We start from the raw sequence: 23,476 nt of genomic DNA on the forward strand, positions 1-23,476 counted from the left end.
TATTTTATTGACCGCATAGGCAACACGAGTTTGAAGTTTGGGGAAGCTTACAATTTATCCTTGTACCATGTCTGATTTTCATAGAACAGTTTAATTTCAATGTTTTAGTTTCTCAATCATTGTCATGAATTAAAAATATATAAAAATAAAAACTCATTACTCACATGTGTTACATGGATCATCCAAACAAAAGACAATGAAACAAATGGACAAATATTGTAAATGATAGTTATGAAATAAAACGAAACTTGTTTCTCACATATGTAGCAGGTTGTGACCTCTGCAAACAACGTTTCCACTCTGAGAATGAGAACAGTAAATTACTAATTAATACATGCATTAACAGAAATGTACTGTATGTAACCAAATGACTGTGATTAATGGTACACTTACTACTGGTGACATATGTAATGGAGAATTTATATAAATAAAATAAAAGGATAAACAATACACACAATTAAACAATGAATGTGCAAGAATTGGCGGGAGACAGCTAAGCCCAGACTCCTATGTCTTCGCCACACACTCCTCCCCTTCTTGTCTCAATATTTTTATTCGTGGATCCCAAGGGAAGCAAGACTTGCCCAAATAATTGACCAAGAAAAGAACTCTGCGTCATAATTTTCTTTCAATTCGCAAGAGGCTGAATGCTTCTCACCTAATAAAGCACCCGAGCGAGCAAAACAGCACCACTCTGTCTATGTGTGTGTAGCCAACCTGATTGATGCTGTCTGGTCAAAAAGAGTATGACATTGTTGCCACCCGTAGCAGACCGTTTGTTTCCTCAATATGAAAGAGAGGAGGATGGTTTGGCATTTTTCTAGAAGCAGACCTGGGGTGAATCAACATGTTTTTTCTACTTGCACACACACATACATAAATAAGACGATAGATAGGAGTGATTATTTAATTTGGGCAAATTTATTTCCATTAACTTCCCTATTGGACCCACAGCTATGTCACTTCTCTCTTGCTCTATTGTTTTTCATATCAACTTTCTTTCGTTTTCCAGAAGCCAAATGCACAGTCCTAGTCATATTAGCAACCCATTCTCGTTGTGACATCTTTAGATTCACCCTCTTCCTAAATTTCGAACAGAGATTTTCATCTCCGTCGCATATGGAATCGCGTTATCAGGTGCACTTTTTAGAATGGGGTTTTCCCGCAAATTGCATTTTGGCAAAGGTTTGAAAACTGTCTGCTTCCTTACAGGAGTTGCATGTTCTGTTAATATGCATTACCATAATCTAAATGTGATTTCTGTCATTCTGAGCACCGCGGGCGGACGCCCTAATGGGATATGCATGCCTATGGATCCGGCAAATTTCTCAAATGGCCAGTAGGCTAAATTAAAATCTGTTGTTCAGGGCCACATTTCCTGAACGAAAACCCTGATTCACACTAGTGCTGTTTTAATGTTGCAGATGGAAATGTGATATATAGAGCTTACAATTCTATCTGACAGTCATTCCTGTTGTACACATTTCTATTTGAATTTTCTGTAATGTTGCTCCCTTCTAAATGAGCCCCTGAGCCAGTAACTCTGTTCCTGTCTTCATTACAATTGACAGCACAGACTGATAGATACCATGGTAACATCATTAGAAGAATTGACCTCCAGGACTGGACTGATACCATGGTAACACCATTATCATCATTAGAAGAATTGACATCACAGACTGAACTGATACCAAGGTAATACATACCCGAAGCATCCATCACCCTCACACACTGTTGTATTTAGCCTGCCCTGTGGTACCATCTCTCTCACATTCTACAAGGTGTTGAAGTACACCAACATGATGTCTTCAACAGGATGTCCTGAGATACATTTAAACAACAGATACAGTACCAGTCAAACGTTTGGATACACCTACTCATTCAGGGGTTTTTCTACAAAGTAAAATAATAGTGAAGACATCAAAACTATGAAATAACAAATATGGAATCATGAAGTAACCAAAAAAAGTGTTAAACAAATCAAAATATATTTTATATTTGAGATTCTTCAAAGTAGCCACCCTTTGCCTTGATGACAGCTTTGGACACTCTTGGCATTCTCTCAACCAGCTTCACCTGGAATGCTTTCCAACAGTCTTTAATGAGTTCCCACATATGCTGAGCACTTGTTGGCTGCTTTTCCTTCACTCTGTGGTCTGACTTCTCCCAAACCATATCAATTGGGTTGAGGTCGGTTGATTGTGGAGGCCAGGTCATCTGATGCAGCACTCCATCACTCTCTTTCTTGGTCAAATAGCCCTTACACAGCCTGGAGGTGTGTTGGGTCATTGTCCTGTTGAAAAACAAATGATAGTTCCACTAAGCCCAAATCAGATGGCATGGCGTATCGCTGCAGAATGCTGTGATAGCCATGCTGGTTAAGTGTGCCTTGAATTCTAAATAAATCACTGACAGTGTCACCAGCAAAGCACCCCCACACCACCACACCTCCTCCTCCATGCTTCATTGTGGGAAATACCGTTCACCCACAACACATCTCACAAAGACATGGCGGTTGGAACAAAAAATCTCAAATTTGGACTCATCAGACGAAAGGACAGAGTTCCACCGGTCTAATGTCCATTGCTAGTGTTTCTTGGCCCAAGAACGTCTCTTCTTCTTGGTGTCCTTTAGTAGTGGTTTCTTTACAGCAATTGACCATGAAGGCCTGATTCACACAGTCTCCTCTGAACAGTTGATGTTGAGATGTGTCTGTTACTTGAACTCTGTGAAGCATTTATTTGGGCTGCAAGTTCTGAGGCTGGTAACTCTAATGAACTTATCCTCTGCAGCAGAGGTAACTCTGGGTCTTCCTTTCCTATAGCGGTCCTCATGACAGCCACTTTCATCATAGCACTTGATGGTTTTTGAGACTGCACTTGAAGAATCTTTCAAAGTTCTTGAAATGTTCCAAATTGACTGACCTTCATGTCTTAAAGTAATGATGGACTGTCATTTCTCTTTGCTTATTTGAGCTGTTCTTGCCATAATATGTACTTGGTATTTTACCAAATAAGGTTATCTTCTGTATAGCACCCCTACCATGTCACACACAACTGATTGGGGGGCGGTTAGACTAGTAACCGGAAGGTTGCAAGTTCACATCCCCGAGCTGATAAGGTACAAATCTGTCGTTCTGCCCCTGAACAGGCAGTTAACCCACTGTTCCTAGGCCGTCATTAAAAATAAGAATTTGTTCTTAACTGACGTGCCTAGTTAAATAAAATAAAAAATTTTTTTTTAAAAATGGCTCAAATGAAGGAAAGAAATTCCACAAATTAACTTTTATCATGGCACTCCTGTTCATTGAAATGCATTCCAGATGACTACCTCATGAAGCTGGTTGAGAGAAACCCTGGCCAATATAAAATACATTTTGATTTGTTTAGAAAGAAAAAGAAAAACAATGGAATGAGTAGGTGTGTCCAAACTTTTGACTGGTATTGTACATTTTCTCAGAAAACTGGAAAAAGACTACTCTCTTTCATGGAAATAAAAACCATTTTGAGAAGTGTTTTGGGGATTGTGCACAAAAGGAAAATTTGGTTTAATGTTGCGTAGCTCACAGTTTCAGAAGGAAACTCTAAAGAAGGAAAGACTTCTTTAGAAAGGGGAAGAAATAAACTTAGCAATGCGTCAACATTTAAACCAACATTTATACCATACAACATTTATACCGAAAACTACAGTCAAAACAAAATATAGATCTGTTAGAAGCCACTTTCAGTTAACAGTCCGCTATTTAATGTGTCTTAGTTGGAAGGGAGGGAAGGAAATACACAGGAAGTTAGAAGTGAGAAAGAAGAGTGTTTGACAGTTCTCAGCTTGTACAGCAATATTTTTTAGACATTCAGTAAAACTCTTCCCTTCTCTTAACCACAGGCATACAGTTCTGTTTTCGCGCATGATCTGGTATCTTCACACCTTGCAAAGGCATGACAACACTGTCACTTCACTCTGCACCATTGTTTCTGGTAAACAATATTAGCTATAAGAGTAAGCAAACTACTGCTCTCTAGTCATGCATAGTATCAGGATTATATCATGTTATATGTGGAGAACATGCTCGTTCAGTGAGATGATATGAATGTGTTTTGTCGTGACATGGTGGGTGGATTTGGCACCACCATTTTAGGACGTGTTACACAATTAAGTGCAATGCTCTCATCAAGTATATTAGTTACTCAGAGTAAGAGATCGGTGGTAAGACTAAATACGGTAATTATAGATGACAGCGCTTACTCTTACTCAGGCTATGTGTGTTACTTCTATACACATGAACTCATAGGGGAAAGTGGATGGAATGACGAGGGAGGGGAGAAGAGGGGGGTGATGAGGAGGAGGGGGTGTGGCTTGAATTAGAAGCTTTCACTCTTCACAACTCTTTCACAAGCTGTCACAGGATGTCTCCGAGAGTGTGTCAGGGGGCAACGGAACAGAGTGTGTGTGTCTGTGACAGAGAGAGAGAGAGAGAGAGAGAGAGAGAGAGAGAGCACCCAGGTGTGTGTATTTAACGTAAGGAGGAGGAAGAGAGAAGTTATCGTTTGGAGATAAATGTTACTGACTGTGGAAAAGAAGAGTATTAAAACTAATTTCAGCCAGGTAAGAATCACATTTTCATGACAGAATAACTAGGCCATTTAATTCCCATTTTGTGAGGTTACTTTTTCAGTACTTCCTGTGAATGTGGTTTATTTGCTGTTTGCCAGTTATGAATACTGTATTCCTCAATTTGCATCTCACCCCACTGTGACCTTTATGTGTGGTTGTGGTTGGACCATAACCTGGGAAACACCTAATTAGTACATATGGAAACACATGTAACAATGACATTCATTACCAATGAAACGCTGCGTTTGCCTTGCAGCCTTGCGTTGCAGAGGCAGTTGCAGTGTGTTCGGTGTGGTGCGTCAATTTGATTTATTGATCGTATGCGTCACACTGTGTGCGTCGACACGGCTTGACAAAAATGGTAGCAGAAGGTGAATGTTGAACTTCTGTTGCACACATATCCAGATGATGCTGTGTTCGAAGTGTGAGCCTTAGATCAAATCAAATTCGATCAGATACAGCAACTACAAAAGGGTCTTCCAGTTAAAAACTGACCAGTGAACGTCAGTTAAGAATTGGTACCCTGCTTACGTCCTGATGATGATGGCAATAAACTCCAATTCCTGTTGGGTGATTCAATGATGATCACATAGTGAAGGAATGGAGAGAAGGAGAAAGGAAAGGGTGACAAAGCTGTAAAGACAACGTGCTGCCTGTACAACATCTGCTTTCTAAAAATGCATTTTCTTAAGCGAGACGACATGTGTTACAAATTCCAAATGGAGATGCAATAGACCTATAGGGGAACCTACAGGCACATACATAGATCAACCGATAGGCATGCCTATCTAGATGGACTGAAGAAATCACAGGCAAAGGTTGTTTTGTTTGTTAAAAGAAATGAAAGGGAGTGAAATTGGGAAGACTGTAAAACAGCTGTGTGACATGTGGAAGTGAATTGTAAGTTAAGAGAATGCTTTTTGAAAAGAGAAGAGGAAGTTAGTTGCCAGTGAAGAGTGAGAGAGTGATAAGAGAGACGGAGAGAGAGAAGTCAAGTGACTGGTTAAGGGAGGTCAAGTGAGTCCTAATTTGCTCCTGGGTGCGTGTGTGTGTGTGTGTGTGTGCATGTGCATGTGCGCGTGTGTGTGTGCCCCTGACACAGGAAACACCACCCCTGTCTTCCCCTTTCAAAAGATCACTAGAGGTGTCTCTATGTGACAGACAGACAACAGAGAAACAGAGAGGCAGGACAGATGCCAATAATATGAACTACTAACTTCATGAAGGGCAATTCAAATGCAGTTCTTAACCATAAGTCCAGGCAGTGATCATGTACTGACTGATTAAGCTCTCAATCAAATCGTTCCCCTAAAGGTAACCGCATTCCCCATGTCCTCATTTTTCTATTTCTCTTGTTTTTCCTCTGTATTGTTGGGAAGGGCTCCTCAGTAAACATTTCACTGTTAGTCTACCAATAATACTAACTTCATAAATGGCGGTTGAACTGTAGTTAACTGATCCACTACTTCTAAGGCCTTTAACAGTGCCTAACATAAGGAATAACAAACAACTCAAATCCAGAAAGACTTCTCTTTTCTCTCATCCACTGGACAAGTTAATGACTCTGGATCCAACGTAAGGGAATCCAACGTAGAGGAAGAATGGAAAATTATGTTGGATCATCAGATCACTATTATGCCAACAACACCAGGCCTATGCTATTGAACAGAAAAGCAACATTGGCTGGCTGGGTCTGACTGTCATGAAATTATATAGTCATAAACCAGTAACTGTAGTTAATAGTTTGGAAACTGATATAATCTGCAAATCATGTCAACATGAATTGAAGGATTATGTGTGCTGTGTCTTGTCTGGCTGTGCGCGGCAGTAGCCCCGAGACTGCCGCGCAGCTCCCCCAGGGACTGCCACGCAGAAATATCAGCCCACAGAGAGAAACAGGAGATTGTGACTTGAGTTTCGCCATCAGCTGGAAGACTGTGTCCCTTCTTGATTCTTGGTCAGCGTCAGTTGGAGGAAAGAGAGGGTGGAGGGATGATGAGAGGCGAACCCTCAGTCTGCTGCTCTCTCTCCATCAGCTGAGACTGACCATCAGATTCAGGCACCATTAGCCCAATAAAAATAGAAAGCAAATTATTTAAATGTATGCTCACTATATGATCACACTATTACCATTGTGATCATATAGTCTACCTCAAATGTTGAAAGATAATTGAAAAAAATGTCCCGAACAGCAATTGGCAGGGCAATTCAAGCAAAGCCAATATGCAGTGATAATATATTGGGCCTATAACTTACTTCACAAACCTCATTGATACAGTACTGTTTTTTGATTGGTTAATGTTGCATAGGCTTACCTTTTTTAAGTCATGTATAAAACAAAATCTCAGCAGTAGATCTCGGCTTGCATTTTGACTTAGTGATCTTGACTCAGAAAAGGTTGGTGACCACTGTTCTCAAGTTGTCCCAGTTAACACTATCAACATCTCCTTTTACTGTGGCTAATTGTGATCGAATCGATGACATATTAGCCACTTTCAACGCAACATACCGAAACAAAACAAACTACACAAGAGATTTTGTTGTAGGCAGAAGACATCCGAGAAGGATTCTATTACACACATTACTCAGCCCATAGACCGGTGCGGCCATTTACAGTGCATTCAGAAAGTATTCAGACCCTTTGACTTTTTCCAACTTTTTGTTCCATTACAGCCTTATTCTAAAATGATGGGGTACACACACTACCCCATAATGACAAAGTAAAAATAGTTTTTGTTTTAATTTTAGCAAATGTATTAAAAATAAAAAAACAGAAACATCTTATTTATATAAGTATTCAGACCCTTTGCTATGAGACTTGAAATTGAGCTCAGCTGCATCCCTTTTCCATTGATCATCCTTGAGATGTTTCTACAACTGATTGGAGTCCACCTGTGGTAAATTCCATTTATTGGGCATGATTTGGAAAGGCAGACACCTTTCTATATAATGTCCCATAGTTAACAGTGCACGTCAGAGCAAAAACCCAGCCATGAGGTCGAAGGAATTGTCCGTAGAGGTCCAAGACAGGATTGTGTCGAGGCACAGATCTGGGGAAGCGTACCAAAGTTTACCAAAAGGCACATTGGAGTTTACCAAAAGGCACATTAAGACACTCAGACCATGAGAAACAAGATTCTCTGGTTTGATGAAACCAAGATTGAACCCTTTGGCCTGAATGCCAAGCGTCACGTCTGGAGGAAACCTCAACCATCCCTATGATGAAGCATGGTCATGGCAGCATCATGCTGTGTGGGGACTGGGAGACTAGTCAGGATCGAAGCAAAGATGAACGGAGCAAAGTGCAGAGGGAAAAAAATGATTTAATCAATTTTAGAATAAGGTTGTAACGTAACAAAATGTAGAAAAAGTCAAGGGGTCTAAACATTTTCCGAATGCATTGTACATTGAACTGGACTGTGTTTACAGCATGATCAGTCGTGAGTAGATGCGCTTGTTTTGAGATCAAAGTGAGAGCTGCATATAGCCGCGTGTGCACATTTAGTTAATATCCTTTACTTGTTCCTAGGCCGTCATTGAAAATAAGAATGTGTTCTTAACTGACTTGCTTAGTTAAATAAAGCTAAAATAAAAAGTGAGTTATTAGCCCAGTTATAGATCACTTGTAGTCAGCAATAGGGGAGCGATTGCTTTCAACAAGAGCACAAATGTGTAAATTACTAGACATCTTTGAAAAGCGAGTCAGATAAAGAGCTTTTTTTGTTGTATTTTGAGACAGACTTGAATAAGCTAAGTAGCTAATAGGCAGAGGGTACAGTAGCACGATGTGTCTGATCCTCTGTAATAATGTTATGGGAATAATAATTTGTTTTATTTTGTAATGTAGTTTCTTGCATCAAACAACAAAACAACATTTTCAGTCACCTCTTTGCAGGTTAATGTCAAGCCCTGTATGATTTTTTTTCTTTTCAAAAGTCTCATGGAATGTAAGATATTGAACACCACACATTTGTTGCTACTGTAAACTGAATGATAAAACAGCTATTTCCATGTTAAAATGTTATGGGATGCATTTTCTCCATTGTTTTTGATGGTAAGCCACTTTGGTAGGCCTACATTATGATCAAATAGCCACAATAGCCTACAAGGCCACTGTTAAAACTGTAACTTAAAGTGGGTACATCCTCAGTGTTCACAGTAAACGCACGCATAGAATTTTCACGCCGTTCAAGTTTGCGCTCAGCAGACCTGAAATGTGCTCGGTGCCGAAAAAAATGAGAGGTTACATTGCTTACAGTTACTAAATCTATTAGTGAAACCACCTGTAGCTTGTAAAACGAACATCCCCTCGGTGACAGTGCTGTGTACCATGTGGCGGTGGCAAAGTATTATTTATAGAGCAGCTGAAATGTTTCTGTTGCTATTTTTCGCACAGCATACGACAGTTATGCAGCAGCGGGAGCAGAGCGGCGCGTTACATGCCAACTGGCTTTCTACGCAGCTAGGCTGGCTTGAACTAGATGTGTTACAGTAAGAGAATACTGTTTACAGTCACTCTATTTCAGTCAGTCTATCCCAGGCCGTCTATCTCTAATACGTGGATACTGTGGAGTCCGTCGGTCTGCATTGTAAACAAAGAGTGTCACAGAGCGTTGTTACTAAGTGTTTGGGACAGAATGTATCAAGACGCGGCAGGGTAGTGTACACTACAAGTATAGACAGAAAGGTTTTCAAGAGTTAGGTCAATAATCAAGTGGACTTTGTCCCGGATGAAGGGTCATTAGCTGCACAAATACATATACTCTCTAAGAAGCATGGGTACAGTGAGGGTTTTTGCCAGGAACTAGGTAGCAGGTTGGTTGTAAGGTTTCAGGTTGAACTATCGCAGAAAACCTTGTGGAATTATTGGCATCTCTTTGCAACAGGGTTTCACCCTGCCAGAGCAACAATGACGTCAAATGTGAAGCTGAGAAAAGTGGGTGTTCTAGACTATGACACACAAATCAAAGGTAAGGGAACTCCTCGCTACTGTTTTTACCCTCTAATGTTACTCTACTGTACTGCTCATATTTAATGTTTTTCTTCTCACCGCTCTCCGGTTGGTACATCATAGTTCTAGTTCCATGCATGTCTGTCTAGTCACAGACTGAGTCCATATGAAATGCTTATTGACTGTAAACACATTGGACTCAATGGTACAACACAACCGTCACCTTCGGCATTTGGTTGAAGGTCTACATGTACAGGACATGGAAGTGTAGAACTCAGTCACTCTTCAAAGTCAGTAAACAAAATGGAGGCATTCCTCTGTATATCTCTCCACTTCCCTCTTTCTTTCTCTCTCCTGCTCTCGCGCTCTCTTTCTCCCCCCCCCCCCCTCTCTCTCTCTCACCTTCCTCCCTCCCACTCTCCCGCTCCCTCCCCAAGAGGTGCGTTGTCAGTTGTTGGACCAGTTGAAGGTGTTGGACCTGCAATTGGAGCAGAAATCTCAGCAGCTTCAGGACCTGACAGACTACCTGCGAAGACGCAGTGAGATAGAAGGGGAGTATGCACGCTCGCTTGACAAATTGTCTGAGAGGTTCACCTCCAAAATCAAAAGGTAAATTGCTCCAAGTTCTGTTTGTGCTATGTCTGTTAGTCCTATGGTCATTGAGTTGGCAATATGTCACAAACAGATCTGGGATCAGGCTAGAGTTGAGGTGGTCTTTATGTCTCTGAATCCACTCTACAAATGACATGTTTCCCAGACACAGATTAAGCCTATTCCAGAACTAAAAAACAGTGTTTTTTAATTTTCTATTCTAGTATTTTCCATTCTAGTATTTTCCATTCTAGTAAATTTATGGTTAAACCATGGCCCTTTCCCTGTGCCTCTATCTTTCAGGAAGGAGCCCTGTAGTGGCCAGTCTGTGGCCCAGTGTTGGCTGGTGCTCTTGGCTCAGACCAGACAGGAGAGCAGAGACCACAGTGGTCTGAGTGAAATCTGTAGGACCACCCTAACAGAGCCCCTTACTCACTGTCTGGACATCACACAGCGCCTGGCCAAGAGGGTACTGCTCCATCTTCATTTGATTCATTCAGCCAGGATAGTCCGCTCAGTAACATTTGCACTATTTTACAGGGAGTCCTGGGGAGTCATATTCCTATGTCTAATCTGTACATTTCTCAATCTCTAATCTGTCTCTATCTCAGTCTCAAATCTGTCTCAATCTCTAATCTGTCTCAATCTCCATCTCTAATCTCTCTCTCTCTCCATCTCTAATCTGCCTCTATCTTTGCCTCGGCCTCTGTTTCATTCTCTAGTCATCTAACACATTTATTGGTTGATCTCTTTATTTCCAGAGTAAAGATGTATGTACCCAGTTACAGGATGGTCTACTGAAAGTCACCACCGAGCTACAGACAGTAAGTCCAACATGTGTGGGAAACAGACACCAGTTAAGAAACAAAGTATGACATATTTTCTAAAATAGGACACAGTGAGATATAAAGTAGTTGTCTTGGTATTTGCATGATATGACGTATTGATGGAGGTTCTCTCTATGTGTGTGTGTGCATGTGTGCTTCAACGTTTGTGTGTGTGTGTGTTTCTCCTGGCTTGCAGGCATGGAGGACCTACTACCAGTACCATTCAGATTATGTGTCTGCAGAGGGAAAGCTGAAGGAAGCAGAGAAACAGAAACAAGGCGCTTCTAAGAAGATAGAGAAAGTAAAGAACAGCTCACATCCCTTTTTTCAAAGTGTGTGTGTGTGTGTGTAATGGCTCATTCCGATGTGTGTTTCCAGAGACAGTGTAAAGTGCAGGAGATTCAGCTGAAGTGCACCAAGGCTCGAAACGACTACCTCCTCAACCTAGCTGCAGCCAACGCTTCCATGAACAAGTACTATCTCCAGGACATCTCCTCACTCATAGATGTGAGTGGTGCTTCACAGCTGCTGTCTGGCGCCAATAGGGAAGACACTGGATTGTACTGAAAAGAACCAGCCATAATACACAATGACTGCAATGCAATGATGCAAACTCAGCGGCCTTGTGGTAAGAGTGTCTGCCCTGAGATTGAAAAGATGGCAGTTCGATCCACGGCCGAGTCATATCAGAGATTGTAAAAATGGGATCCGAGGCGTCTCTGCCTGGCACTAAGCATTAAGGAGATAGATTAAGGGAAAGGCCCTGCGATAGACTAGCGTCCTGTCCAAGGGGTGTACTTGGACATCACACTACAGAAACAAGAGATAGGCTCCTGCTTCTATGAGCCGTTCTGGCTCACACAAGCCAAGGTTTACTACAATACTTTACAATACAATGTGCATCCAACATGTTATCTACAAGCAGGGTTGGGGTCAAGTCCATTCAGTTAAATTAAATTCAGGAAGCAAACTGAAATACGCCATGAAAGTGACGCGGCAAGTAGTTTGGATTTTTTGTATGCTTTTTGAATAGCCTTTAATGGGCAAAAATGTAACGCAATGCTCTTCAGCACAAAAATGTCATAAAAGATGTCTGGCAGAAGTAGATTTATCCATAAACAAAAATATAATTTTAGATTTACGCTACCGGTCAAAGTTTTAGAACACCTACTCATTCCAGGGTTTTTCTTTATTTTTTATATTTTCTGCATTGTAGAATAATAGTGAAGACATCAAAACTATGAAATAACACATATGTAGTAACCAAGAAAAGTGTTAAACAAAATATATTTTATATTTGAGATTCTTCAAATAGTCACCCTTTTCCTTGATGACAGCTTTGTACACTCTTGGCATTCTCTCAATCAGCTTCATGAGGTAGTCACCTGGAATGCATTTCAATTAACAGGTGTGCCTTCTTAAAAGTTAATTTGTGGAATTTCTTTCCTCCTTAATGCGTTTGAGTCAATCAGTCACTTTAAGACATGAAGGTCAGTCAATACAGAACATTTGAAGAACTTTGAAAGTTTCTTCAAGTGCAGTCGCAGAAACCATCAAGGGCTATGATGAAACTGACTCTCATGAGGACCACCACAGGAATGGAAGACCCAGAGTTACCTCCAAAATTGCTGCCCAAATAAATGTTTCACAGAGTTCATGTAACTCTGTGTGAATCAGGACTTCATGGTCGAATTGATGCAAAGAAACCACTACTAAAGGACACCAATAAGAAAAAGAGACTTGCTTGGTCCAAGAAACTCGAGCAATGGACATTAGACCGGTGGAGATTTCTGGTTCCAACCGCCGTGTCTTTGTGAGACGTGGTGTGGGTGAACGGATGATCTCCGCATGTGTATTTCCCACCGTGAAGCATGGAGGAGGAGGTGTGATGGTGTGTGGGTGCTTTGCTGGTGACCCTGTCAGTGATTTATTTAGAATTCAAATACAAATCTAATTTTATTTGTCACATACACATGGTTAGCAGATGTTAATGCGAGTGTAGCGAAATGCTTGTGCTTCTAGTTTCGACAATGCAGTAATAACCAACGAGTAATCTAACCTAACAATTTCACAACCACTACCTTATACACACAAGTGTAAAGGGATGAGGAATATGTACATAAACAAATATGAATGAGTGATGGTACAGAACGGCATAGGCAAGATGCAGTAGATTGTATCGAGTACAGTATATTCATATGAGATGAGTAATGTAGGGTATGTAAACATTATATTACGTGGCATTGTTTAAAGTGGCTAGTGATACATTTTTTACATGAATTTTTCCATTATTAAAGTGGCTGGAGTTGAGTCAGTATGTTGTCAGCAGCCACTCAATGTTAGTGGTGGCTGTTTAACAGTCTGATGGCCTTGAGATAGAAGCTGTTTTTCAGTCTCTCGGTCCCTGCTTTGATGCACCTGTACTGACCTCGCCTTCTGGATGATAGCGGGGTGAACAAGCAGTGGCTTGGGTGGTTGTTGTACTTGATGATCTTTATGGACTTCATGTGACATTCGGTGGTGTAGGTGTCCTGGAGGGCAGGTAGCTTGCCCCCGGTGATGCGTTGTGCAGACCTCACTACCCTCTGGAGAGCCTTACGGTTGTGGGCGGGGCAGTTGCCATACCAGGCGGTGATACAGCCCAACAGGATGCTCTCGATTGTGCATCTGTAAAAGTTTGTGAGTGCTTTTGGTGACAAGCCGAATTTCTTCAGCCTCCTGAGGTTGATAGTTTTGATGTCGTCGCTATTATTCTACAATGTAGAAAACCCCTTGAATGCGTAGGTGTCCTCAAAATTATGACCGGTAGTGTACCTTATTTGACCGCATTTTCATGGATTTCTTGAAATAATCTTGAAGTTCATTCAAAAGACCATGGACATGAATATTACGTAGGAACGTCAGTTTGCTTCCTGAATTGACTGTATTGAAATGTATTTGACCCAAACCCTGCCTACGACATAAACACATCGTCTTATCCCAGTGTCATCTCTGTCTCTCTCAGTGTTCAGATGTGGGCTACCACCTGTCTCTGTCCCGTGTGCTGTTGGCCTACCTGTCCAGCCGGTCCTGGGATCAGCAGAACTTGAGTGTAGGGCTGCAGCAGCTCCAAAGTGCTGTGTCTGGACTGGACCAGAGTCAGGACAGAGACAACCTGCTACAGACACACACCAACACCTTCTGTCTGCCCCTCCGCTTCCACTTCCAGCCACACGACGGAGACCAGGTAGAGTGTGTGGCTTGTGTATCTCGACGTCACATGTCTTTGCTCCCACCTGTCTGATATCCCCTGAATCTTCCCTGTCTCTGTTCCTCTCAGGTGTTTGAGGTGAGTGCAGAGCAGGAGATTAGGGGTGAGATGGAGACCAGGTTCCAACAGCTACAATCTAAACTCACCGGGTTCACCCAGGAAACGGAGGAGGTAAAGTCCAGTCCACCCAATCAAATGTATAAAGCCTTTATCAACTGTTGACACAAAATGCTTTACAGTAACCGGGCCATGACTCCCTCAAAAGCTTAAAATCGACCTTGTAGTGGATAAAATGGATTCCAATATATTCACTACACACTTTCTCCCTCCTAGGCAGATAAGACTCTACGGGCGGCCCGCGTTACCCTGCTGGAAGGTATCAGTGATGATGACCTAGATCCTCCACCCTCCAGCAGCCAGACCCAGGGCTCCCAGGTCCATCTTCAGTCCCCGTCTCAGAGCCAAGGTCAGGGGGGAAGCAATGAAAGCCTGACCAGCAGCAGTGGCAGACCTAGTCTGGCCAGACGCAGAGCCAACCTGCAGGAGACTGAGATCCTCTACTGTACTGTGAGTCATTATTAAACTGACTTACACATAAGGGTCAGGCCAAAAGTAGTGCACTATAATAGTAGGGGTTACGGTAATGATGAAAATGAAATACAAGGAAATGACGGTGGTGATGATGATGATGACTTTTTTGAATTGTGTTTGATTCTTCTCTCAGAAAGTGAAGGAGTATCTCTGTAAAAGCTCTCTGGTATCCAAACTACAGGCTAAACATGATCTGCTTAAAGTGGCTGTAGAGAAAGGTACAGCACTAACCACTTCTACAATACGAGAGCTTCGGACAACACGTTTCTATCTGCATTTTTGTCCAAATGTAGTTATTGACATCAGCCTTGTTCTGTTCAATGGTCTCTACTTATACAGTACTCTAAATGCCCCAATTTATGTTGTAAAGTTCAAAAGAATACAAGAACAAAAATAACGGACACCATTTAAACCCAATGAGGGTTCTGAACATTAAAGGCAGAATCCTATTTTTTCAGATAGAACCTAATAGTTCCAAGCTCTTGAATACACACACAACAGTTCGGCATGACTTTGTAGTATAGCCTCATATACAGTACACTCATTGTTGTTCCTTAATTGCCCAAGTGTCATTTTGGCTCTTCATTTCCTGTAATGCAGCTGTTACAGCTATCCTAATTGTTGCTTTTTCTTCCCTTTCTAGCTGAAGCAACCAATGGTCATCAAGCCAGGTCGAGTTACATTCCTCTGTAAGACCTTTATAACTGCCTCATAAGAGTAACATAACAGTTTAGGGCACTGTCTCATAGTCAACTGACTAGCGTGTCTTCTCCCCCCTGTAGTGGGAACTCCAGGAAGTCTGTTCGTGCGAGGATGGCGGGTCAACCTATAATCCAGTTCACCCACAAACTATTCACTGGAGACATGCTCTCGTTCATAAAGGTGCCAGCCTACTGTTGCTTTATGTCTACATCTCATTCTCCTCCTTGGTATCCTGATTTCAATCAACTTCTCCCAATATTCTCAGGCATCGGGCCAAGAGATCCCAGTGGTTGTGGAAAGCTGCATTCGCTTCATCAACCTCAATGGTGAGCCATTGTTGTGCATGTTTGGTGCTGTATATTACAAACAGCTAATGGACTGTAGCATGTATCTATGAAGGTCTTCATGTCTGTCTGTCAATCAATCCTAAACTGTAGGTCTCCACCATGAGGGTATCTTCAGAGTACCAGGGTCTCAGGCCGAGGTCAACAGTCTGAGAGATGCGTTTGAGAGAGGTAGGCCCGTCTGCTGTCCCTGTCTGCCGGTTGGTCATTTATTGGAATGAATCTTGTCCGGGAGGCAGCTCTGCAGGATGGTCACTAGTTGGCCTAGCCACAAAGTAATACAATCAGATTTGAAACCTAACCCTAATCTTAACCACACTGCTAACCTTGTCTAACCCTAACCTTAATTGTTTGTTTTTATACGATATAGCCAATTTTGGCTAGCCCATCTGGCAGAAACCGCTCAGCGCTGCCTCCAGGACAATATTCTTCCCAATAAACATCAACCTGCTCCTTGCCTGCTGCTCTAGCTGCTTCTAGTACAGACCTGGGTTCAAAGTATCTGTTTCAGATCATTTGTCTTTACTGGATTAAGCTGGCATTGGGCTAAATGTAACCAATGGTATAGTCCCAAAACAGCAAGCTCAGGCAGGCTCAATTGAACAGTCAGAGCATTTAGATAGAAAGTTAATATTATTTTAACCTAGGTCTGGTGTCTATGGAAGCCGTAGTCCAGCGCTGTAGTATTGATCATTAATAATGGTGGGCAATGTGCCCTTGGTGTTCCCTGTAGGAGAGGACCCCCTGGCAGACAGCAGGTGTGACATGGACTTAGTTGCAGGAGTACTGAAGCTCTACTTCAGAACCCTGGAGAACCCTCTCTTTCCTCAGGACAGCACCAGTCAGCTCCTGGAGTATGCAGGTAAGTGTGTGCGTGGGGGGGTGGGGGTTGTTTGAGTGTGTATATGTGTGCATTGGGTAGCTTTTCATATGCTTTTCCTTAATCTTTCTCCTTGTTGCACCCAACCCTTCCAGAGATTGATAACGAGACAGAGAGAGCAGCTCAACTCAAATCGGTCATCTCCTCCTATCCTCCACCTGTCATCATCGTCATGAGATACCTCTTTGCATTCCTCCATCAGTAAGTATCTTTGTTCTATTTCTAAAACATTGTCCACCAACAAACACTTATTTGGGATTTTTTACTGTCATTGTCAAGAGGAACTAACCATACACTTACCAGACTTACCACAACGCCCTTGCAAATGTCAGTATTGCAAAGAAAACCCTCTGTTCAAAGAAGAGAGAAGCAGCCATTTGATGAGATAGCTCTTTTCTAAAAACACAATCAGGTTGCTTCCCAAATGGCACCCTATTCCCTATATAGGCTCTGGTCAAAAGTGGTGCACTACACTTACAAAAAAAGGGTTCCAAAAGGATTATTCAGCTGTCCCCATAGGATAAGCCTTTTTGGTTCCAGGTAGAACCCTCTGTGGAAAGGATTTTTCATGGAACCCAAAAGGATTCTACCTGGAACCAAAAAGGGTTATTCAAAGGGTCAGGCAGCCATTTGGTTCAGCACTAAGAGCTTGAACTGTGACATTTCAGCTGTCTTATTATGTTATTCTTCTTCTTTCTCCCTTTCTCTCTCTCTCTCTTTCTGTCTCCTTCCCTCTTTCCCCCTTTTCTTCTCTCTTTCCCTCCCTCCCTACCCCTCTCTCTCCATCCCCTCCCTCTATCTGTCGCTTTCTCTTTCTCTCTTTTTCCCTCTCCCACTCTCTCGCGCTACTTCCCTCCCTCTCTCCCCTTCTATCTCCCCCTCTTCCCCCAGTGTATCCCAGTACAGCGATGAGAACATGATGCAGCCCTATAACTTAGCCGTGTGCTTCGGCCCCAGTCTGGTGCGAGGGTTGCAGGATGAGGATGTTGTTACTCTGCAGCCTCAGATCAACTCTCTGGTGAAGGGCCTCATTTTGCAGCACGAGAGCATCTTCCCCAGCCCGACCGAGCTACAGGGACCGGTGTATGAGAAATGCATGACGCTGGAGCAAGACGACTGGTGACAGAAAACGCATAGATAAATGGACAGCGACCTAGACAAACACACACGCAAGCACATACTCAGGCACATACACTTGATGTTGATCGTCTGTGTTTATTTTGCAGTGAGGAGGGAGAAGGGGATTCAGAAATCCTCAGTAAAGGTGAGAAGGGGCCGGCTGCTAACTTCATGTGTGTTTGAGAACCAGTCATTTGACAAAGGGATATTGTTTTTCCATCTATGCTTTATGAGAAACATAAACCCGAAATCTTGATTGATGTGCATTGTCCCAGTCCAAAAAATGTTATAACTCTTTGTGATCCAGAGTCCGAGTCAAAGGGAGAGCGATCTCGATCCAATAGCAGCTGCAGTTCCAGACCATCCCCAGCAGGAGGGAGTGTGTCCCTTGGAGAAAAGTTCACCATACAGATCCCCATGGCAGGCCCCGCCTTACATGGCAGGCCCCGCTCCCCCCGCTACATACGCAAAGAGTAAGTACTGTCGTGTAATCAAAGTTGTCTGGATGTGAGTAAAATAGCTACTAACGGTGTATCCTCATGAAGGCACATTTATTGCTTCATATTACAAGCCACATGAGAGAGAAAGATGCTTTCCTCACGAACCGCTAAATTCCCACAGGCCCTGATTAGCAAATGCCCAATCAGGATGCTATATTCAGAACACCACATCTTCCCTTTTCAGAGAACAAAGATTAGACTTCCTTTGTCTCAATAGACCTCAAGGGATTATTTTGCTCTCATGTCAGTAGGTCTGTTCCTGTCTAGTTATTCTAGAACATTTATACATAGTCATGAACATATTTTCTGTAAACTTTAACCCAAAATGTCTAATTTCTTTAAACATAAATCTACCCCACAGGTAAGTTAGAACTGTAACAACTTGACAGCTGTTGTTTTGTCTTATTTATTGGTTTTAACTTTGAGCTCAGTAAGATCGTGGTGCTGCATGTTCCCTCAGCACTGTTCCTGTGACTTTTGAGTCAGTCACCCACACCTGTGTTCTAGGTGGGAGTCTGCTGAGGTCGCTGGTTCTGTGACTCTTGTTGAAACCTTGCTGTACTGCACTCATTCTCTCCTTTTCCTTTGAGCTGACCGCAGCTGTGTTTGGGAGTAATGGGTCTAGCAGTGACGGGAGTGTTGGCACTGTGGTTTGAAGCTTTTGTCCCATCAGCAGTTGCCATTCTGGAGTGGAGTTGACTGATAGGCCGGCAAAGCAAGGTAAGGGTCAGCTGCTTTCTTGAGGAGGTTCTTCACCGTCTGAGCTTTCTACTGCTGGACTGCTGGTGACATGGCAAAATCCATACTCGGCAGCGAAGTTGGAAAGGGATCTTCCGGGGAACTGAGGCCCATTGTCCGTAAGCAGGACCTCAGGTACCCCATGGTGGGCAAAGATGGACTTCAGATGAACTACGACGCCCGCAGACTTTGTTAGCGACAGGTTTGCAATCTCCGCATACCTTGAGAAGTAGTCCACCACTAGCACGTAGGTGGTGCTTTTCAGAGTGAACAAGTCCGCGCCCAGTCTTTGCCAGGGTCTCTCTGGATCTGGGATCTGCCAGAAGCCCATGTTCAGTTCAAGCTTGTGAAAGATCTTCGCCCCGGCTAGTGAGCCAAAGTTCTGCTCGACAGTGGGAAGTATGTATTTTTCTCTACACACTGACTCATTGAGACTGGTGAAATCAACACATATCCGGACGTCCCTCTTCTTCATTGGGACAACCACCGTGCCGGCGCAACAGTCCGTGGGCTCCTCCGCTCTGGTGAAAACCTTTCCCGCGCTCTAGCTCATTCTTTTGTTGTTACTGTGTCACCTCGCAGGCAACTTTGATGCTGTTTCACTTCTTCCGTTTGCCTTGCCATCTCAATGGCTCTCTCTAGTGTGAGATCTGTATCTAGCTACATACGTTCTGACAGACGCACGTCTGCTAACCCAATGACTAGCCTGTCTTTAATTAGTTCATCATGCAAAAGTCCATAGTTGCAATATTCTGCTAGGGCATATAAGGCTGTGACAAAATAATCCACGGTTTCATTTTCCCCCGGTCTCCACATGTTAAAGCGGTCTCGCTCATAGATCACATTCTTTTTCACAATAAAGAATGCATGAAATCTCTTATTTGTCCATACTGCTTTTGCTCGAGTTTGTTTAGGTTTAGACCCTTACAAGACGTCCTCTCTCATAGAGTACGAGAGTGTTTACCTGGTTCTCCTCGATAGATTTGTGAAGATTCTCCCGCAATGTCTTCCATGCTGATTAGCCTCCTCGATTCTCCCCCCAAAATCTTTCAACCAGGTACTGTAAGCTAAACTCTGTTAGTAAGTCGTTCTAGTCCACTTCTAACACCATGTCGCGTAATCAAACCTGTCTGTATGTGAGTAAAATAACTACTAACGGTGCATCTTTATGAAGGCACATTTATTGCTAACTTCACGTTGCTTCACATTACGAGCCACATGAGAGAGAGATATGCTTTCCTCATAACACCACAAGTACCATCAAAGATATTTCACCTATTACTGTGGTACCTGTACCACTGAGACTTTAAACCACATTGTAGCCCAGTGGCGGTCAGTGCCGTTTAAGATGAGAGAGGAAAAAAAAATTCCATGAGCATGGCCTTTTTTCTATTACAGCATATTGGATGACTGTTATTCAAATTCCATTCACCCAGTTCAATGTAACAGTAATACGTTTAGGCTGCTACAACCTAGCCTATGAATGAAGTTTACAACGTAGTCCCACACAGGTCGAGGGAAATTTGAGGTGACAAACAGTGACACATTCAATACCGCCTTGCACACTCTTGCCTGCGTCTAGATGATATAGGGTGTAATCATTAATCCAACAGTTATAAACAAGTTTCTATTGGACAAATTCAGGTATGTTTACCCCAATTTTGTCCAGTTTGCTTCCGTTTTAAGAAAAGTTTTTCAGCAGAGTCAGCGGAATGAATACCCAGTTCACTTTCATAGCAGCCAGATTGTATTCCTTCTCGCATCTATGTGATCTCCACCTCTCACCTTTTCCCTTCGCTTGTGGACTTCAATGCACAACACATCAGCAGTATGGCGAAAAAACCTCTCCAAGCCAAACCATATCATAACCGCTACACACAGCCTACATCATTGTCACCATGTTAGCTAAAGTAACATCATAGTCAACATAGATAATAGAACTAACGCGTTAGTAAACTCACTACAATCATGCAGTAACGTTACAGTGTACAGTCAGTAAGCAGTTTAGCACTTACAATGGTGGGTCCCAGAGGCAATAAATTAGGAAAACCAGATACAGTGTTGTGTTGGATAGTCATAGCCAGCTAGCTTTCATAGCATCCTCTGTTTGAGCAGTGTGTTTGAGTAGGCTAAACTACCTAGCTGCATTTGCAAAGTAAGTGAAACTGAAAGTGAAAAAAATTCACAAAATCTCTATCTTTCGCTCTCGCTTTTCCTTCATTTAGGAAGAAATTAATTTAACTGTTCAACTATTGTCTTTCTCTCTCTTTGACTCAACTACTCACCACATTTTATGCACTGCAGTGCTAGCTAGCTGTAGCTTATGCTTTCTGTACTAGATTAATTCTCTGATCCTTTGATTGGGTGGACAACATTTAAGTTCATGTGCAAGAGCTCTGATCGGTTAGAGGATGTCCCCCGGAAGTTGTCATAATTACTGTGTAAGTCTATTGCGGGGGGTTAGAACCATGTCTCCTAGGTTTTGTATTGAAGTCAATGTACCCAGAGGAGGACGGAAATAGTTGTCTTCCGGCGACACCATGGTGCTACCCTACAGAGTGCTGTTGAGGCTACTGTAGACCTTCATTGCAAATAGTTTGTTTTAGTCAATTATTTGCATCCACTGCTGTAGCCATAACTTTGGTAGTAATATGTACCATCTACTCTGATATTCACAGGATATTTTTTACCAGTTATTGTTGTATTGTTTTAGCACTCAATTTCATAAATTGTAGTGACCTAAATATGCTTAAGCGGGGGACCTGAAATTCTCTCTCTACCCGCTCTCTTTACCCTCTCTGTTTTTCACAGAGCCCAGGACCTGTCATCCAGTGAAGATATAACAGTTCAGGTTGACAAGGTCTGACATGTTTTTCATTAAGCTAATATTTAATATTTTATTTCTGTAATTACCGGCAGCAGCTGTTGCAATTACTGTTGTCATTTTTGAACTCACTAAGCGTGCATAATAAGAGGTTTGCGACCACGCTAGAGGGACTCCACTCCGGTCCAGTGAAGAAAAACATCTCTGTCCTCTATTCTTCTCTTTTTTTCTTCCCTTCATCATTGTCCCCCTCCTCCCTCCTCCCGTATTCCATCTTTTCATCTCACAGGAGGTCTGCCGCCAGATGAGCTCTGTCTTCAAGGAGCTTATCGCTCGACAATCATTCCCTCCTCCATCCTCCTCCACCCCCCCGGTCACCTCGTCCCGCTCTTCCCAACCTCCTCCAGAGCAGAAGAAAGGAGGGGTCGGGCGCAGAAGGGAAAGACCTGTTTAGATCTGACCAACTGGATTGGTAAAAAGAGAGAGGGGACCAGAATGAATTAATGGCTCGATGGATGAATAAATGAATGAGAGGGAATGAAAGGAAGGAGAGAGACGAAAGTCAAGAGACTTAGACAAGATGACACAGTGTAGGATGACAGGTTGTGACAGCAGCCTTTGACAGTGGGATTACCGATGGCTGGGTTACATGAACCGCAGTCAGTTCACTGTACTGTATGAGTCTGCTCAGACAGCAGCCTTCATTGTGAAGCCGGTGAATGGACAGTCACAGACAAAAGGGTTTGACTCCTACTGTGAAGCCTTTTGTTAGTGTGTTTGATACAACACACCCCAATGACCCCCACTCTGATTTTCACTGTAGGGCTGTGTCCCCATTCTCCACACTTTTCCCAAAGTGTGCACTTGCACAGTCCCCGCCATGGATTTGAAAAGCATTGGATTGTAAGCTTTAAGGGGATTCTTGCTATTGCAAGTGGACAGACAGGTTTTGATTCTCACTGTGAAGCCTTTTTTTTGGTTAGCCTGATCCCAGATCTGTATGTGGGACCAGGCTGTGTTTGATAGAACCCCAGTGACCCCAGTGACACACTCCAGTGACCCCAGTGACTTTCAATGCTACACAGTCAATGGCAGATTTTGAGTTGGTATATCATAACTTATTTTACCCACAATGACTTGGAATGTACACTATTATCAGTGTTGTTTGTATTCTATGCTCTTGTGGTTATGAGCCTATGGAGGCCCTCTATGCCCAATGTGTGCAATGCCAACACCAAGACAAGCGCTCACTATCTGATTTGGTCAGTTCACGGTTCATGTTTGGGTAGGCCTATAATTATGAACATTCAACGGCCATATGGTCTTTATCATAGAGATCCTATAAGACATATGTTCTATCAACTTGTATCAGATGAAATGTCCATTTTTAACCTGTACCAGCAAGATCTCCTGTCTGTGATTGAGTCATTGAGCTACTGATAACGATGAACTTTTAAATGTTGTATTGCTATTTTTATATCGTTTTCTGGATCTGATGATTGTTTGAATAAATGTTTATGTTGAATTTGTTCAGAATTTCCCATGTTA

General features: G+C 42.6%; 1 protein-coding gene across 6 annotated transcripts; it reads left to right on the top strand.

Annotated features, from left to right (window-relative positions):
• Positions 1-1,587: 1,587 nt before the first annotated feature.
• On the top strand, positions 1,588-23,453 carry LOC110491940 (rho GTPase-activating protein 4). 6 transcript variants are annotated; one of them, XM_036946826.1, is made up of 22 exons: positions 1,588-1,695; positions 9,498-9,581; positions 10,000-10,171; positions 10,457-10,622; positions 10,915-10,977; positions 11,177-11,281; positions 11,359-11,487; positions 13,985-14,206; positions 14,300-14,401; positions 14,564-14,797; positions 14,955-15,039; positions 15,465-15,510; positions 15,583-15,703; positions 15,789-15,849; positions 15,961-16,038; positions 16,601-16,729; positions 16,843-16,948; positions 17,639-17,866; positions 17,974-18,011; positions 18,174-18,339; positions 21,916-21,964; positions 22,218-23,453. In XM_036946826.1, the coding sequence occupies exons 2-22, from the start codon at positions 9,521-9,523 to the stop codon at positions 22,380-22,382; spliced, it is 2,526 nt and encodes an 841-aa protein (XP_036802721.1). In that variant the 5' UTR covers positions 1,588-1,695; positions 9,498-9,520; the 3' UTR covers positions 22,383-23,453. The 6 variants fall into 6 exon arrangements, with proteins under 6 accessions (XP_036802721.1, XP_036802719.1, XP_021421498.2 ...); XM_036946824.1 differs by lacking the exon at positions 1,588-1,695 and adding an exon at positions 4,390-4,602; XM_021565823.2 differs by lacking the exon at positions 1,588-1,695 and adding an exon at positions 4,390-4,602 and having other exon boundaries at positions 15,604-15,703.
• The last annotated feature ends 23 nt before the right edge of the window (positions 23,454-23,476 follow it).

The sequence above is a fragment of the Oncorhynchus mykiss genome, chromosome 16 (assembly GCF_013265735.2).
Source record: "Oncorhynchus mykiss isolate Arlee chromosome 16, USDA_OmykA_1.1, whole genome shotgun sequence".
NCBI lineage: Eukaryota > Metazoa > Chordata > Actinopteri > Salmoniformes > Salmonidae > Oncorhynchus > Oncorhynchus mykiss.

Excerpts from the sequence above, each read along its gene's own strand:
- LOC110491940 (XM_036946826.1), top strand. The coding sequence starts at position 9,521 with ATGACGTCAAATGTGAAGCTGAGAAAAGTGGGTGTTCTAGACTATGAC. Across the intron at positions 10,172-10,456 it reads TTCACCTCCAAAATCAAAAG|GAAGGAGCCCTGTAGTGGCC; the intron begins GTAAATTGCTCC and ends TCTATCTTTCAG. Across the intron at positions 18,340-21,915 it reads CCCCGCTACATACGCAAAGA|AGCCCAGGACCTGTCATCCA; the intron begins GTAAGTACTGTC and ends TGTTTTTCACAG.